The 14,582-nt window shown below is 35.1% G+C and overlaps 1 protein-coding gene across 5 annotated transcripts in view; it reads right to left on the reverse strand.

Moving 5' to 3' along the window:
• ARHGAP29 (Rho GTPase activating protein 29) overlaps positions 1-14,582 on the reverse strand; it is a 66,545-nt gene that overhangs the window by 11,154 nt on the left and 40,809 nt on the right. For all 5 annotated transcript variants that reach the window (XM_043575616.1, XM_043575613.1, XM_043575615.1 and 2 more), the window contains 4 exons: positions 3,663-3,820; positions 3,009-3,148; positions 2,412-2,516; positions 100-198 (listed from right to left, as the gene is read on the reverse strand). In XM_043575616.1, coding sequence (XP_043431551.1) covers positions 100-198; positions 2,412-2,516; positions 3,009-3,148; positions 3,663-3,820 — 502 coding nt within the window. The remainder of the gene's footprint in view (positions 1-99; positions 199-2,411; positions 2,517-3,008; positions 3,149-3,662; positions 3,821-14,582) is intronic.

The raw sequence follows: 14,582 nt of genomic DNA on the forward strand, positions 1-14,582 counted from the left end.
ACACACAGCAAAGTAATTCTTTATACTATTTTCCTAATATCATGCAGTGCTGCTGACTCAAAGGGTTTAGTGGGTACTTGATTCACATTAAAGCAATACCAGCTTCTGAAGGGGAAGGTGGCTCTCTCTCATCTAAATCATCGGCAGAAGACATGGTTCCACTGGATGGAGTTCGTGGAAGTTTTCGATGAAAGTCTCCTAAAAGAAAATTGTGAATACAATCACCTGACCAATGTAGAATTTAAGAAATGGGTAAGGACAATATTTTTGGAATAACACAATCATACTATTCTGCTCAAGAGAACAAACAGAAATAGAAAAAGCTGCTTCCATTCGCAGACTTTGGATATAGGGAATTATGATATTTATTACTAGGAACAACAGAAAATTCAACCAAACCTGACTTTTCCAAATAAATTTAAAATTGAGGAATCATACATTCCAGTAAGACCTTACTGCCAACTTCTGATAGTAAGTGTTAGACACTGTATGCTTTACAAGGGCAAGGAATACTGGCACAATGGTAAATTGTCATTAAATACTCGTTGAATTGAGTTACAAAGAAATGTATACAGTGTAACCTAAAGCTGTCTAAAACATACACACATCTATGATTACAGCAACACAACAGTAAGATCACATTAATGTTGCCCAGGAAGATGGGAAATGGGAAGCAGGAATAAAGATCCCTGGCAGGGAGGTAAGAACACAGGACACAAGCCATGTCAGCAAAGGACACTGTGCAGGTATCAGAGCAGCTGGACTAGGTAACGAGGTTTATCTGCTCCCTGCTGATATTAAAAAGAGGGCGATATCTAAGTGGAAGATTTCACTCACCTCAAGGCCTTAACGATCTTAGGGCTGAGAGATGACTTAAACCAACATCTTTCCCTCCAAAAGATTCCTTTCGAAATATGTTTAAGAGATACGTGGTCATCTAGTTTTTGTTTTGAATGTGTTCTTACCGACTGAGAAATCATGGGGTCACATGTTCCATTCAGAACAATTCCAACTGTAAAATGGTTTCCTTACATTTTTGAGCAGCAGTCTGCCCGCTTATGAAACCCAGCCTCTGGTCACACTTCTCCCTAAAGGAGCAGACAAGCCCTGTCCCTGTAATCTCTTCACACTCCAATATGTGAGGACAGCTGTCATGTCCCCAGGTTTCCTCATTCCCAGGTCAGGCATCCCTAGGTCTTTACCATTTATCTTGTGACTAGTTTACAAATTTTTGTCTTTATCACATGAAGTCTTGTAGGATTCCAAATAATTTAGGGTGTGCCCTAGTTTGGGTCTTAATTTCTGGGGATAGCTACAACCATCTTGTGTTTACAAAGCTAATTAGAAATATCTAGTTAAGTATTTAGGCTCTTATCTCCGGGGTGCCGCCTGAATGGAGCTAGTTTTAAAGGAAGACACAAAGTAAGCCTACAAACCCCAATGCTGCATAGAAGTTATTTCTAAATTTAAACTCAAGAGATGTATTTATATGAATAAAATTTCTGTAATATGTAGAACACTATAAAAAATATCTTGGACTTTTGAGGTAGGCTAAATCTTATAATACATCTCCCACAGTGCCAAGGATCCTAGGAGAAGGGCCAGGAAGAATAGGACTAGAGCAGTCTTTGGTAAAAGAGTGGAGGAGAAAGAATGCCAAAGTAAGAATCTCATGGGTTTGAAGGAAAAATCTCATGGGTTCAAACGCCACCTTCTTTTCCTGTTAGCTGTATTACCTATGGCTTATCTTCGTTAAAGCCACTAAAGCAGAGTTCAGAATATCTGTCTTGCCTCTCTAAGGAGCATGGAATTCTCTTTATCAAAGTACCTTTTAAGGTGCATTTATAAAAATTAAGTAACTATAGGCACAAAAAGTGGTGTTAACTATATTGTTCATCTTAGCAATTAACTACAAAGCAATCTAAAAAATACAGTTATGTTCACAGAATAGTATACTATAGAAGATATGGTATGAAATAAATACAGCTATTCACATCAACATGAATCTTAAAAAAAAAGATGAAAGAAGTCACACACAAAAAATAGTATATAATTCCATCTGTATAACATTCCAAAGAGGGAAAAGCTCAAGTAGATACAGGCACTAACACATTTAAAATAGCTACAGAATTATTAACAAAATTCAGGATGATGGCTTATTCTGGTGGGCAACAGGGCAAGGTTTTCAAGGAGGTGTCCACAGGGCCCTTCTCATATACTGATAATATTTTATTTCTTATAGGCTGGGTGGTGAACACATGAGGATCTGTTTATTTTTCTTTAAACTGTGCGTGTATATATACACACTCCTCTAGGACACAGCTCCTTATAAAAATAGTGTAGTTAAAATATATCCCCCCAAAAGGAGTATTTCATTGAATTTTCTCTGCTAGACTTAAATACTTACATACCTGGACTTATAGATTCAGAATCCAGAGATCTAGATTCACTGCTTCCACCAGTGCTCTCAGAGTCACTAAACATCCCAAATGTCCATGACCTTATAAAAGAAGGACCTTCAAGAAAAGAATATTTAAAGTCAAACTTGGCTACAGAAGGATTTCATCAGGCAAAATACTGACATTACAGAAATGAGACAAGTCAAATTCCTTTAGCAGTGATCAACCATTGACTTTAAGATAGTTGCAGTGTGGGGTGCCTGGGTGGCTCAGTGGGTTAAGCATCCAACTTCATCTGAGGTTATGATGTCACAGTTCATGAGTTCGAGCCCTGGATCTGGCTCTCTGCTGTCAGTGCAGAACCCGCTTTGGATCCTCTGTCTCCCTCTCTCTCTGCTTCTCCCTCACTCACACACTCTCTCTCTCAAAAATAAAGATTAAAAAAAAAAAAAAAAAAAGAGCTACAGTGCTTACAACTTTGACTAAGGTCTCACAGAGTTATAATTCAAGGCCTGATTTTTAAACTTCAGAGCTGCAACTCATTTAATAATCACATTTAAATAATTTGATCTTTCATAAATTAGAGCTCCCTTTAATGTTAAACGCTACCTGTTACATCAGCACTATTGGAGCATCTGTCCTCTTCAATCTTACTAGAGGGGTCAGCAAGGCGCACTACATCTTCTAACGAGTCACTGGGTCCATATCCAGAAGTGTGAGGACTATTTGTTAACTGCTTATTTACATTCCTAAGAAAAACCCAAATAAAATTCATCATTTAGGAGAATGACTAATTAACAGCCTATTTTATTCTATTTTCAGAAAAATCTGTTGATTTAATGAAGAGTAATTAAACTAAGTGAATATCAAGAATAAACATTATAAGGGTTCAGCTTCTTAAAGGAGATGTGAAAAAAATTTATTAATCACTTGAACTTGTTACAGCTGAAACATGGAAAAGAGGAGCAAAAGTATGGTTAATAATTCGTGTCATGGTTAAACGTTTCTAGTATAACCACTGCAGAAAATGGAGGTTGTTAAATGTGTGGGCATTCAAAATTGACATGGTTTGCCACTCTCAGAGGATGTCTAAATCTCAAAGAACTGAGCCTTGTGTCAAACTGAAAAGCTTTAGTCTTACATGAGTTACATCGGGATATTAAAAAAATTCAGAAATTCTGCTGTTAGAAAAGACACCAACTTATACCAGATAGAAACTTATTTTATCTTTTGAAATAATTTCATCTATACATTAATTCTCACCCATCAACTTTTTCTTCTTCAGTTGAATTTGTGGCCTTGACAAACTCACTGTACTCCTGGCCTGGGTCATAGAGTTTGGCGCTATCACAGAGAGACTGTAAATTGCTTGCAAGGGAGGCTGCCTGTAGGTGTTGCATCTGGAAGAGGTTAACTGTTACCTATGGTCACAGAGACAAAAGGCAAAATAACTTATGCTATCCAGAATGCCTTGTAAATATACATTTATTTCAAGTGCCAGCACCAAGAAAAAGGCCACACTGGGAAGCATACAACACTGAACATCATTGTGAGCATATTATGTTGCCTGACTTTGGGCAAGGTCTAGAAAAAACAAACAAACAGATTTAATCCAACATCTAGAAGTAATCATTGCCGCAAAACTGTCTTTAAACTGAAAAGTTCAAATCTTTTTTGTCCCCCAGTCTGCTCCCTGAGTCAGGAACTTAAGTCCTTTTCTTCTGGATCCTCTATGGTAGCACAGTGTCCTAAGTGCTTTGTAAAGGGGAAATGACCAAATGAACGGTAATAGAAAGTGTCATTAGCCAAAGTCATACTGTAATTCTGCACATTTTCTGGTATTGCTCACTCAAACATATACGACTTCCAACTCCATGCCCAGCTTTCATCACCTACATCAAATTTTTAGTTATTCCAGGGTACATGGATTAGAGCAAATGTTTATGACAGCTATTCAACTAGAATTTACCTTAATTTCAAATAAGGGAAAAAGTTTCTCTCATATAAATTAGTAATAAATCTAAAATAAATTTAGTTCAGTGTAATTTTCTACCCTGTATCTTTTTAAAGATAAATTTTTCTTAAATGTACTTTAAAACAAAACAAAAAACAAAGCAAAACAATTCTTGTTCTAATTCTTTTCACTCTTCAAAGCCCATTGATTTGCTTAGGTCTTTAATGACTGACCTGGTCATTTCTCCTTCCTCTCAGTCATGTAATTATGGTCTTTATCCCATAACCTTCAACACTTCATAATTCAAGACAATTTTAGATATTCAGAAGTAATCCTTGATGTCCATGATATAACTTACAATTTTTCTGGGATATAATGTCATTTCTGTATCTTCTCTAAGATAGTGAGAGAACCTGTCTAGCATCTTTGTATCTCAAATAATTTGTCTTTTCTTGCAATCTCTAAAAAATGCGGTATGTCCTAGGGTGAAAATAAAATTTTTTAAAAAACAATTTGAGAGATGGTGTTGAAAAATAAGTCACCCAAGTTCCCAAGTTCTGCTTTTGATGGAGGAGAAGAGAACATAAAGAAATATGAGAAAGTCATGGTTCTTCCTAGAAAATAATATCTATATTCAAGAACTGAATGTTGGATTTGGTATATGTTTGGATCTGCATGTGAATAAATGCTAGTCAGAACAACTAAAATTGATCAACTAAATTGGTTCCAAAGAACTCTAGTCAATAAGAAATTTTTTTCACAAATATATGCACAGAACACCTTTATTATAACTGTCTCTACACATTACATGCTGTAGAGATTTTTGTAAGTTTGGGGATTTGTCCAAATTTGAGAGACTTTAACCTCAAAGTCTACTTCATACACTTATAGGTATTGCTCTCCAATTTTTCAGATGGGTTAATTCTCTCTTCCTAAATATATGCTACACTCTTTGAGAGCATATAACTGACTTAAATTTCTTTTATATACATAGTGGGCATTAATAAATACATACATGCTATATACAAAATTAAGTAACCTCTTATTTACATCAAATTAAAGGAAATCATAATTGTTGGATCACCAAATAGCATCATTTTTTAAGAGGTATGTAGACAAATATGATTATAGTTTGTGAAAGAGCTTAAAACCATGCTGTACGAAAAAAATCTGATTTGCGGGTGTTTAGTTTGAAAAAAAAAACAAAACCATCCAGGAAAGGAAGATAACAATTATCTTTAAATATTTAAAGTGTTATTCTGTAGAAGAGGGAGTATATCACAGTATAGTATGACCTGAAAAGGCCACAAGAAAACATTTTTTTCACTCAGTAGAAACATTATATTAGTTTTGGAGCTGTCACACCCAGGCTAAATAATCATTCAGCAAGACAGCACGGTATTTAAGAGCACAGGTTCTGAAGTCATTCAACCAAGTTCTATCCTAGCTTTACAACTTACATGCTGGGTGACCTTGATCAAGTTATTTGTAACCTCTCTAAGCAAATGCTTCAAAAAAAAAAAAAAAGTTAATGTGCAAATGAATCATATGGGGGATTCTGTTCAAAATGCAGATTCAGATTCCAAAAGTCTGAATTGAAACCTAAAATTCTGCATTCCTCACAGGTTCCCAACGTCATGAGAATGGGACTGGACCAAGGACTGCATTTTGAGAAGAAAGGTTTTCTAAACTTTATTTTCTTTCCCAGTGAGACGGAGCTAAATAAAAAACAGTTATATTTACTTAATGGAATTGTGTGAGAATTAAATGAGTTACTGTAGGCCAGGAACTTAATACACTGGCAGGTGCATACTCAATTTTAGCTATCATTAGCTATTGTCTGAGGTGAAAAGGACTCTTTAAATGTAAAGGGTTGGCCTAAGTGACTCATAAGGTAATTTTGATTCCTGGGATTTTATAATTCTTTTACATCATTTTGTTAAAATTGACTCTATAAGTTAATCACATATTGATTGGAATTTGGTAAATGAATGAGATACAATTTTAAATACTCAGGAACATTTTATGGAGAGTTTCTGATTCAAATGGAATAGGTTCAATGCTCCCAGTCTCCCACTGAATTCTCAACTATCTGAAAATGCTGAAAAGTAAACAGTAGCAGGCAGATTGTAGAAAGGAACCACAGGTGTGCGTGGGTGGCTAGGTCGGTTGAGTGCCCAACTCCTGATTTCGACTCAGGTCGTGATCTCACAGTTGTGGGACTGAGCCCGGTATCTGGCTCTGTGCTGAGCATGGAGCCTGCTTGAGATTCTCATTCTCTCTCCATCCCCCCCCACCCCCCCGCCTCTCTCCCTCGCTATCTCCCCCCTTCTGCCCCTTTCCTGCTCACGTTATCTCTGTCTCTCTCAAAATAAAGAAATAAACATTAAGAGAAGAAAACTACTAACCAAGGTATGAGCGGTCCAGTGCTATGCTTCCTGTATTTCTTTTGCTACTTGTTTCCCAGCCAATACTGAACTCCTATTCAAAGACATGTGACTGAAAGAGTGGGGGGAAACCTTCTGGTTTCTTTTGTATGTTTGTTTTCTCTTGTCCCCCAGCCTCAAAGCAAGTTCCAAGCACAAAGACGCAGTGCTGTGGCAGTGGTGGCAGTAGCAGCTGAGCAGACATCTAAAACGTGGAGAGGAATTCTCTATGATCAGATAAACTGTGATCTGAAGAGGGAGGGGTCTGAAATACCTGTTGTTTTTTGTCTTTATCCTTTTCCTACTTGACCCTCACAGCAGCAGAGTAGGCCTACTAGGTTTCAGAGCTAGAAAACCTGGAAGGGATTCCTTAGGAGCTGTGAAGTGAACCTAACTAGGTAGATCAAATGCTTGCTGAAATTTTTTAACAATAAACATTCAGTATAGGTTATAAAGTCACATAAGGTAATACTGGAAAGTGCAGGATATTATCCAAAATTACTTGTTAGAAGAACCAGGAAATCTCAATTGACAAGAGAAAAGACAATAAACAGACACTAACCCTGAGATGACTCAGGTATTGGATTATTAGATAAAGACGTTAAAGCAACTATTATGACAGTTTAAGTACAGGCAAACAATCTTGAAATATGGTAAGACTGAAGTCTCAGCAGAGAAATGGAAGATATTAAAAAATAAAAATTTACTACTGAAAAATATAGTATCCCAAACAAAAAAATTTACTATTTTGCCTGTATAGGAAAATGGAGATAACAAAGGGAAGAGTCCGTGAACTCAATGACAGATCCAATAGAACAACAATCAAGATAAAAAAGAGGGGTGCCCGGGGTGGCTAAGTTGGTTAAGCATCCAACTTTGGCTCAGGTCATGATCTCAAGGTTTGGGGGTTCGAGTCCAATGTTGGGCTCTGCGCTGACAGCTTACAGCCTGGAGCCTGCTTCAGATTCTGTGTTTCCCTCTCTCTGTCCCTCCCCCACTCCTGCTCTGTCTCTCTCTGTCTCTGGATAATAAATGTTAAAAAAAAGAGAAAGAAAAAAGATTAGGAAAAAAAAAAAAGATCCTCCAGCCCCTTAGGATAATAACAAAGGTCTAAAATTTGAGTCACTGAAGTCTCAGAGAAGAGGAGAAAGGGCTACAAAAAAAAAAATTTGAAGAAACAATAGCTGACAACCTCCCAAATATTCCAAGAGTCAAACTTGTAGATTCAAAAAGTTCAGGGAACCAAAAAGAGAACTTCAACAAAATTCACACTCAAATGAGTGTTGTTTCAAAATGCTGAAAACCAAAGACAAAGAAAAAACCTTGCAAGCAAAAAACAAAACAACCCCCCCAAAAACATTCCATATAGAGGGAGCAATAATTCAAATGACTATGGATTTCTCAAAGTATATAGATGTAGCATACATGTATCAACTACAACCCAAAGCAAGTAAAAGGGACTTACAGTGGGACTACGTGCTTTCTACATTCCACTTGAAGTGGTAAAAATATTAGTTCTAAGTAGAAGAAAGTTTTTATAAACATGTCCCTACAGCAACCATTAAAAAAAAATTGTATAAAGCAATATAGTCAAAAACCCAATAAATCTAAATGTGGATAACAAATTAATTAAAATGTAAATGAGCATTTTAGGTAAATTAAAATATAACTCTAGGGGCACGTGTGTGGCTCAGTGAGTTAAGTGTCTGATTTTGGCTCAGGTAATGATCTGAAGGTTCATGAGTTCGAGCCCCACATTGGGCTCTCTGATGTCAGCATGGAGCCTGCTTCAGATCCTTTGTCTCCCTCCCTTTGCCCCTCTCCTCCTTGCTCTCTCTCTCTCAAAATTAAATAAACATTAAAAAAAATATATAATTGTAATACCTAAATAAAAATAGATTAAATCTGTAATATAGATTAGCTGTAATTCTAAAAAATTATCAATTTATCCAATATAAGGCAACAAAATGGAAACAAAGGGCAACATTAAGGTATAAACAGAAAAAAAGAGTAGGCCTAAATTTGAACATACATTTGCATTAAATAGAATGGTCTAAATATTTCACTTAAAAGACACAGATTATCAACAGATTAAAAAAAAAAAACAAGACTGAACTATATGTTATATAAGAAATTCACTTTAAATATAATGAAACATAAGATAAAAACAGGGAGGCAAATGATAAGAGACCCTTAAATACAGATAACGAACCAAGGGTTGCTGGAGGGGAGGTGGGTGGTGGGATGGGTTAAATGGGTGATGGACATTAAGAAGGGCACTTTACAGAATGAGTGCTGGATATCATATGTAAGAGATGAATCACTGGGTTCTGCTCCTGAGGTCAAGACTACACTGCATATTAATGAATTTGAATTTAAATAAATAGATAAATAAAATGATAAAACTAAAATTAGAAGAATGTAAAAAGATATACCATGATAAAAATTACTGAAAGAAAATTGAAATACTTATATCAGTATTAAATAAAGTAGACTAAAAAATAAAATAAAAATTACCAGGATAAAAAGAAACATTTTGTAAGGATAAAAGGATTAATTTACCAAGAATATGTAACAATCATTAATGCACAAGCAACTGAGTTTCAAAATACATAAAGCAAAAACTGATACAACTAAAAATATACAATATGTTGAAGACTTCAAAACTCCTTTCTCTGAACAAACTGATGGTTACCAAAAGGGAGGTGAGTGGGGGTTGGGTTAAATAGATGATGGGGATTAAGGAGGGCACTTGTTGTGATGAGTATACTTATTGTATGGAAGTGTTGAATCACTACATTATACACCCGAACCTAATATTACACTGTATGTTAACTAGTGAATTTAAATAAAAATTTAGGGGCTCCTGGGTTAAGCATCTGACTCTTAATTTCAGCTCAGGTCATAATCTCACAGTTTGTGGGTTTGAGCCCTGGGTAGGGCTCTGCACTTAGGGTTCTCTCTCTCTCCCTCTCTGTCCCTTCCCTACCCTATATTCTTATCCCTATAGAATAAATAGCACCATAAACCAACAACAACCAATTGACATAAAATACCCGAGGCAACAAAAGCAGAATACATAGACATTTTTAAAAATATATGCATGGAACATTCACCAAGACAGACCATATCCTGAATCATAAAACAAACCACAATAAATCTAAGAAAATTGAAATTATACAAAATATTTCTGTCATTATAACACAATTAAACTAGAAATCAGTATCAGGAATATATCCAGAAAATCCTTAAACACTTGGAAATTAAACAATCAACTTCTACATTACCCATAGGTCAAAGATGAAGTCTCAAGGGAAATTAGGAAATATTTTGTAATGTACAAAAATAGAGCCATAAAATTCAAAATTTGTGGGATGTAAGCATTATTTAGAAATCTAAATACTTAAATATTTGTATTAAAAAAGTACAGAGGTCTCAAAGAACAATCTAAGCTTCCACCTCTAAAAAAGAAGAGCTAAAAGAAACTAAGATGAAGAGCAAAATAAACCCAAAGCAAGCAAAAATAAATGAAATTTTAAAAAGAACAATAGAGAAACCAATGAAATTAAAAGCTAGCTCTGGGACGCCTGGGTGGTTCATTCAATTAATCATCAGACTGGATTTTAGCTCAGGTCATTATCTCATGGTTCAAGCCCCACATCAAGCTCTGTGCTGACAGAGAACACTTGGGATTCTCTCTCTCCGCCCCCTCCCCCATGTGCCCCTGTGCACTCCCATGTGCTGTACTTTCGCTCAAAAATTAATAAACATTTTAAAATAAATTAAAAACAAATAAATAAAAGCTAGTTTTCTGAAAAGGTCAATCAAAATGATAAACCTCTAGCCAGACTAACCAGAGGGAAAGAAAGAAAGCACAATTACCAATATCAGGAATCAAAGGATATCACTACAGCCTATTGAGACACTGAAAGTTTATAGAAAACCTATGAACAACTTTTTGCACATAAATTACACAACTGAGGTAAAAGGGACTGATTACATGAAAGCCACAAACTACCAAAAATCACCCCAAAAGAAATAATTAACTCAAATAGGCCTATATCAAAATAAATTGAATACATAATTCCAAAAAAACGGGGCACCTAGATGGCTCAGTCAGATGGCATCTGAATCTTGGTTTCGGCTCAGGTCATGATCTCACAGTTTGTGAGTTTGAGCCCCACATTGGGCTTAGCGCTGACAGCACAGAGCCTGCTTGGAATTCTTTCTCTCCCTTTGTCTCTGCCCCTCCCCTGCTCACTCTCTCTCTCTTAAAATAAATAAACTTAAAAAAAAAAAAAAAAAAAGAAAGAAAGAAAAGAAAAACCTTCCAAAAATGAAAACCCTAAGCCCATTTACTTTCACCAGAGAATGCCACCAAACAATTGAAGAAATAACACCAGTTTCTCTTCCAGAAAACTGATAAGAAGGAACACTTCCCCATTCATTTTATAAGACCAGAATTACCCTGATATAAAACCAGATTAAAAAAAAACAATAGCAAGATACCAATGTCTTTCATTAAGAGAAGAAAAAGAAAAAAATATTCAACAAAATACTAACCAAATTAAATCCAGCAACATATAAAAAGAACAATGTATAACAACCAAAAGCAGCTTATCCAGGAATAAAAGACTAGAGATCAACACTCAACTATTAATATAATCCATCATATTAACAGACTACAAAAGAAAAACTGTGTTATCACATCAAATGATGCAAAAAAATCATTTGATAAAATCATCTCTTTTTTTAAAAAACAAAGACACAATTATAAATGTTTATAATAATTTAATTAGCAAACATTGCATATTTAAGTTTTGTAAATTGTATTTATACATTATTTGTTCTAAATATGTTCCTCTCCCATATTTAGGTGTACATGAAATAGTATATAAGGGTACCTATAAAAGAATTTAGAAAAAATATACACATATATTAAATACATACTATAGCAGACAGATTTGCTAGTTTATGCTGTAATAAAAAACAATCCCAAAATTCTCAACAGTTAAAAAAAATTCTCTCTTCATGATAAAACTCTCTGCAAATTAGAAAAAGGGAAATTCCTTACCCTGATAAAGGGCATCATCAAAAGACCTATAAGCTATTATATTTAATGGTGAAAGACTAAATGCTTTGCCCTTAAAATCCAGAATAGGACAAAGATATCTTCTGTCACAGCCACAGTCAGTGCAAAAAAGAAAAAGAAATAGAAGGAATACAGACTGGAAATGAAGAAATAAAACTGTCCCTATTAGTAGATAATATGATTTTCTATGTAGAAAAGCCCAATGTTTCTACAAAAAAAGTTCTAGGACTAATTTCAGCAAGGTTGCAAGATTCAAGATCAATACACAAAAATCACTTGTATTTCTGAATACTAACAATGAACAATTGAAATCTGAAATTAAAGAAATGTGTATGCATAGATACATACACATAAATTATATGTGGTATGTATTTAATCTATTTATTTATTTGTACCAATCACATTCACAATAGCCGCCCAAATAAATACATACATATATAGGTTTAAATCTAACAAAACATGTGGAAAACCTTTATGCTGAAAACTATAAAATTCTGATTAAAAAAATACCATGTTTCTAAATAAGTGGAGAGACATACTCTCTTCATGGATTGAACAACTCTATATATATTTAAGATGCTACATATACAGTCAATTCTTCCTATCTGATCTAAGGTTTAACACAATTCCAACTAAAATACTAGCAGGCTTTGTTTATAGATACAGACAAGCTGATTCCAACATTTTTATGGGCAAAGAATCTTAAATACTCACAACAATTCTAAAAAAGAATAAAGTTGAAGACTCACACTACCTGATTTTAAGACTTGATATAAAACAGTAATCAACATAGTAGAATTTGGGCCAAAGGAAAGGTACATATATCCATGGAACAAAATAGGGAGTCTAGAAACTGACCTGTAAAAATTCGGTCAATTGATTTTTCACAAAGACGCAAAGGCAAATCATTGGAGATGGCTCAATGTTTTCAACAAATGGTACTGAAACAAGTGGACACCTGTATTAATGCTTTTCATTTTCCATATTTTATAATGTTTTGATATCTTAAAAAGCTTGCTGGCTGGGGAGAGTCTGCTCCTCCCAGGGCTAACCAATTCTTAGCCCAGGGGTAGAGGGTGGAGGGGGCACATCTTTCATATACAACCTGAACAACCTCATTAACTAACTCTCATACACCAAGTCGATATTTTCTCCTGCTCTGAATCATCCCAGGGCTAGGTACAAGCAACTAGAGACCACCCCTATATCCCAAAGCACACTGGACTTATTCAAGCTAACCAATCCTATACTGCTTATCCTGATGTACTTTGCTTTTCCCTTGAAAACCCAATAAAGGCTATGTACTCAGCTTTCCCCTCACTCCTGCCTCTGCTTCCCCAAACCTGGCACTTCTGTGACCCTGTGTGGCACAGCATGTTCCCTTCTCTCGGGAAATGGAAGTAAGCAGTTAATCTTTCAATAACATTGACCTCTCCATGTCAGCATTCAGTCATTTCCATAAATTAAAACCCCACGGGTATAATTTTAATACATCTATATGCAAAAAAATACACCTCGATCTATACTTCATGCCTTATATAAAAATTAAGTCAAAATAGATCATATATCAATGTCGAACTATAAAATTTTTAGGAGAAAACACAGGAGAGAAGTTTTTGTGACCTTTAGTTGGGTGAAACACTCTTAGATATAATGCCAAAAGCATGACCCATAAAAGAAATTCCTAAGTTAGACTCCATCAAAATTAAAACCCTTTGTTCCCTGAAAGAAACTGATATATGAATAAAGTTTCAGACTGGAAGACAAAATATGCAAACTCAACAATAAGAAAACAAACTCAAGTTTTAAAAACTGGCAAAATAGAGATTGCAAATAAGTCCTTGAAAAGATGCTCAGTATCATTAGTCACTCCAGAAATACAAATTAAAACAACTACCACTACACACGTATTAGAACAGTTAAGATATAAAAACAACAACTGACAAGTGTTGTGAAGGATGCAGAACTACCGGAACTCTCGTATATTACTGGTTAGAATGAAAAATGTTATGGTCATTCTGGAAAACAATTTGGCAATTTCTTGTAACGTTAAACAGACATTTACCATACCATCCAGTAATCTTGCTCCTAGGTACTTACCCTAGAAATATGAAAACTTATGTTCACACAAAAACCTGTAAACAAATATTCATAGCAGCTCTATATTCACAATCACCCAAAACTCGAAACAACACAAATGTCCAACTGATAAATGCATAAACACTGTGGTACACTCATGTAACAAAATACTATTCAGCAATAAAAAGAAATGAACTATTGATCCATGCATAGCACTGCTGAATCTCAAAGACATTATGCTGAGGAAAAGAAGCCAGTCTCCAAGTTACATGCTATAGGATTCCATTTATATGACACTCTGGAAAAGACCCACCTATAAACACAGAGCACAGGTCAATATTTGCCAGGGGTCAGGGTTGGGTAGACAGTCTGACTACAAAGGGGCACCATGAGCAAAATTTTTTGGAATTGTTCTGAATCCTGATTGTGATGGTGGTGGTTACACAAATTTATACATGGGTTACAGCTTGTGAAATGTATACCCAAAAAAGGTATTTTGTATATAAACTTTTAATAAAAGTCATTTTAAAGAGGCAAATGAAAATATTTGAGGGAAGGATACTTTTTTCCCAAATAAGTCACTGGGTTCAGTTTTAATATTTAGTTTATGAAAATTTTGAAGAATAGATCTT

The sequence above is a fragment of the Prionailurus bengalensis genome, chromosome C1 (assembly GCF_016509475.1).
Source record: "Prionailurus bengalensis isolate Pbe53 chromosome C1, Fcat_Pben_1.1_paternal_pri, whole genome shotgun sequence".
NCBI lineage: Eukaryota > Metazoa > Chordata > Mammalia > Carnivora > Felidae > Prionailurus > Prionailurus bengalensis.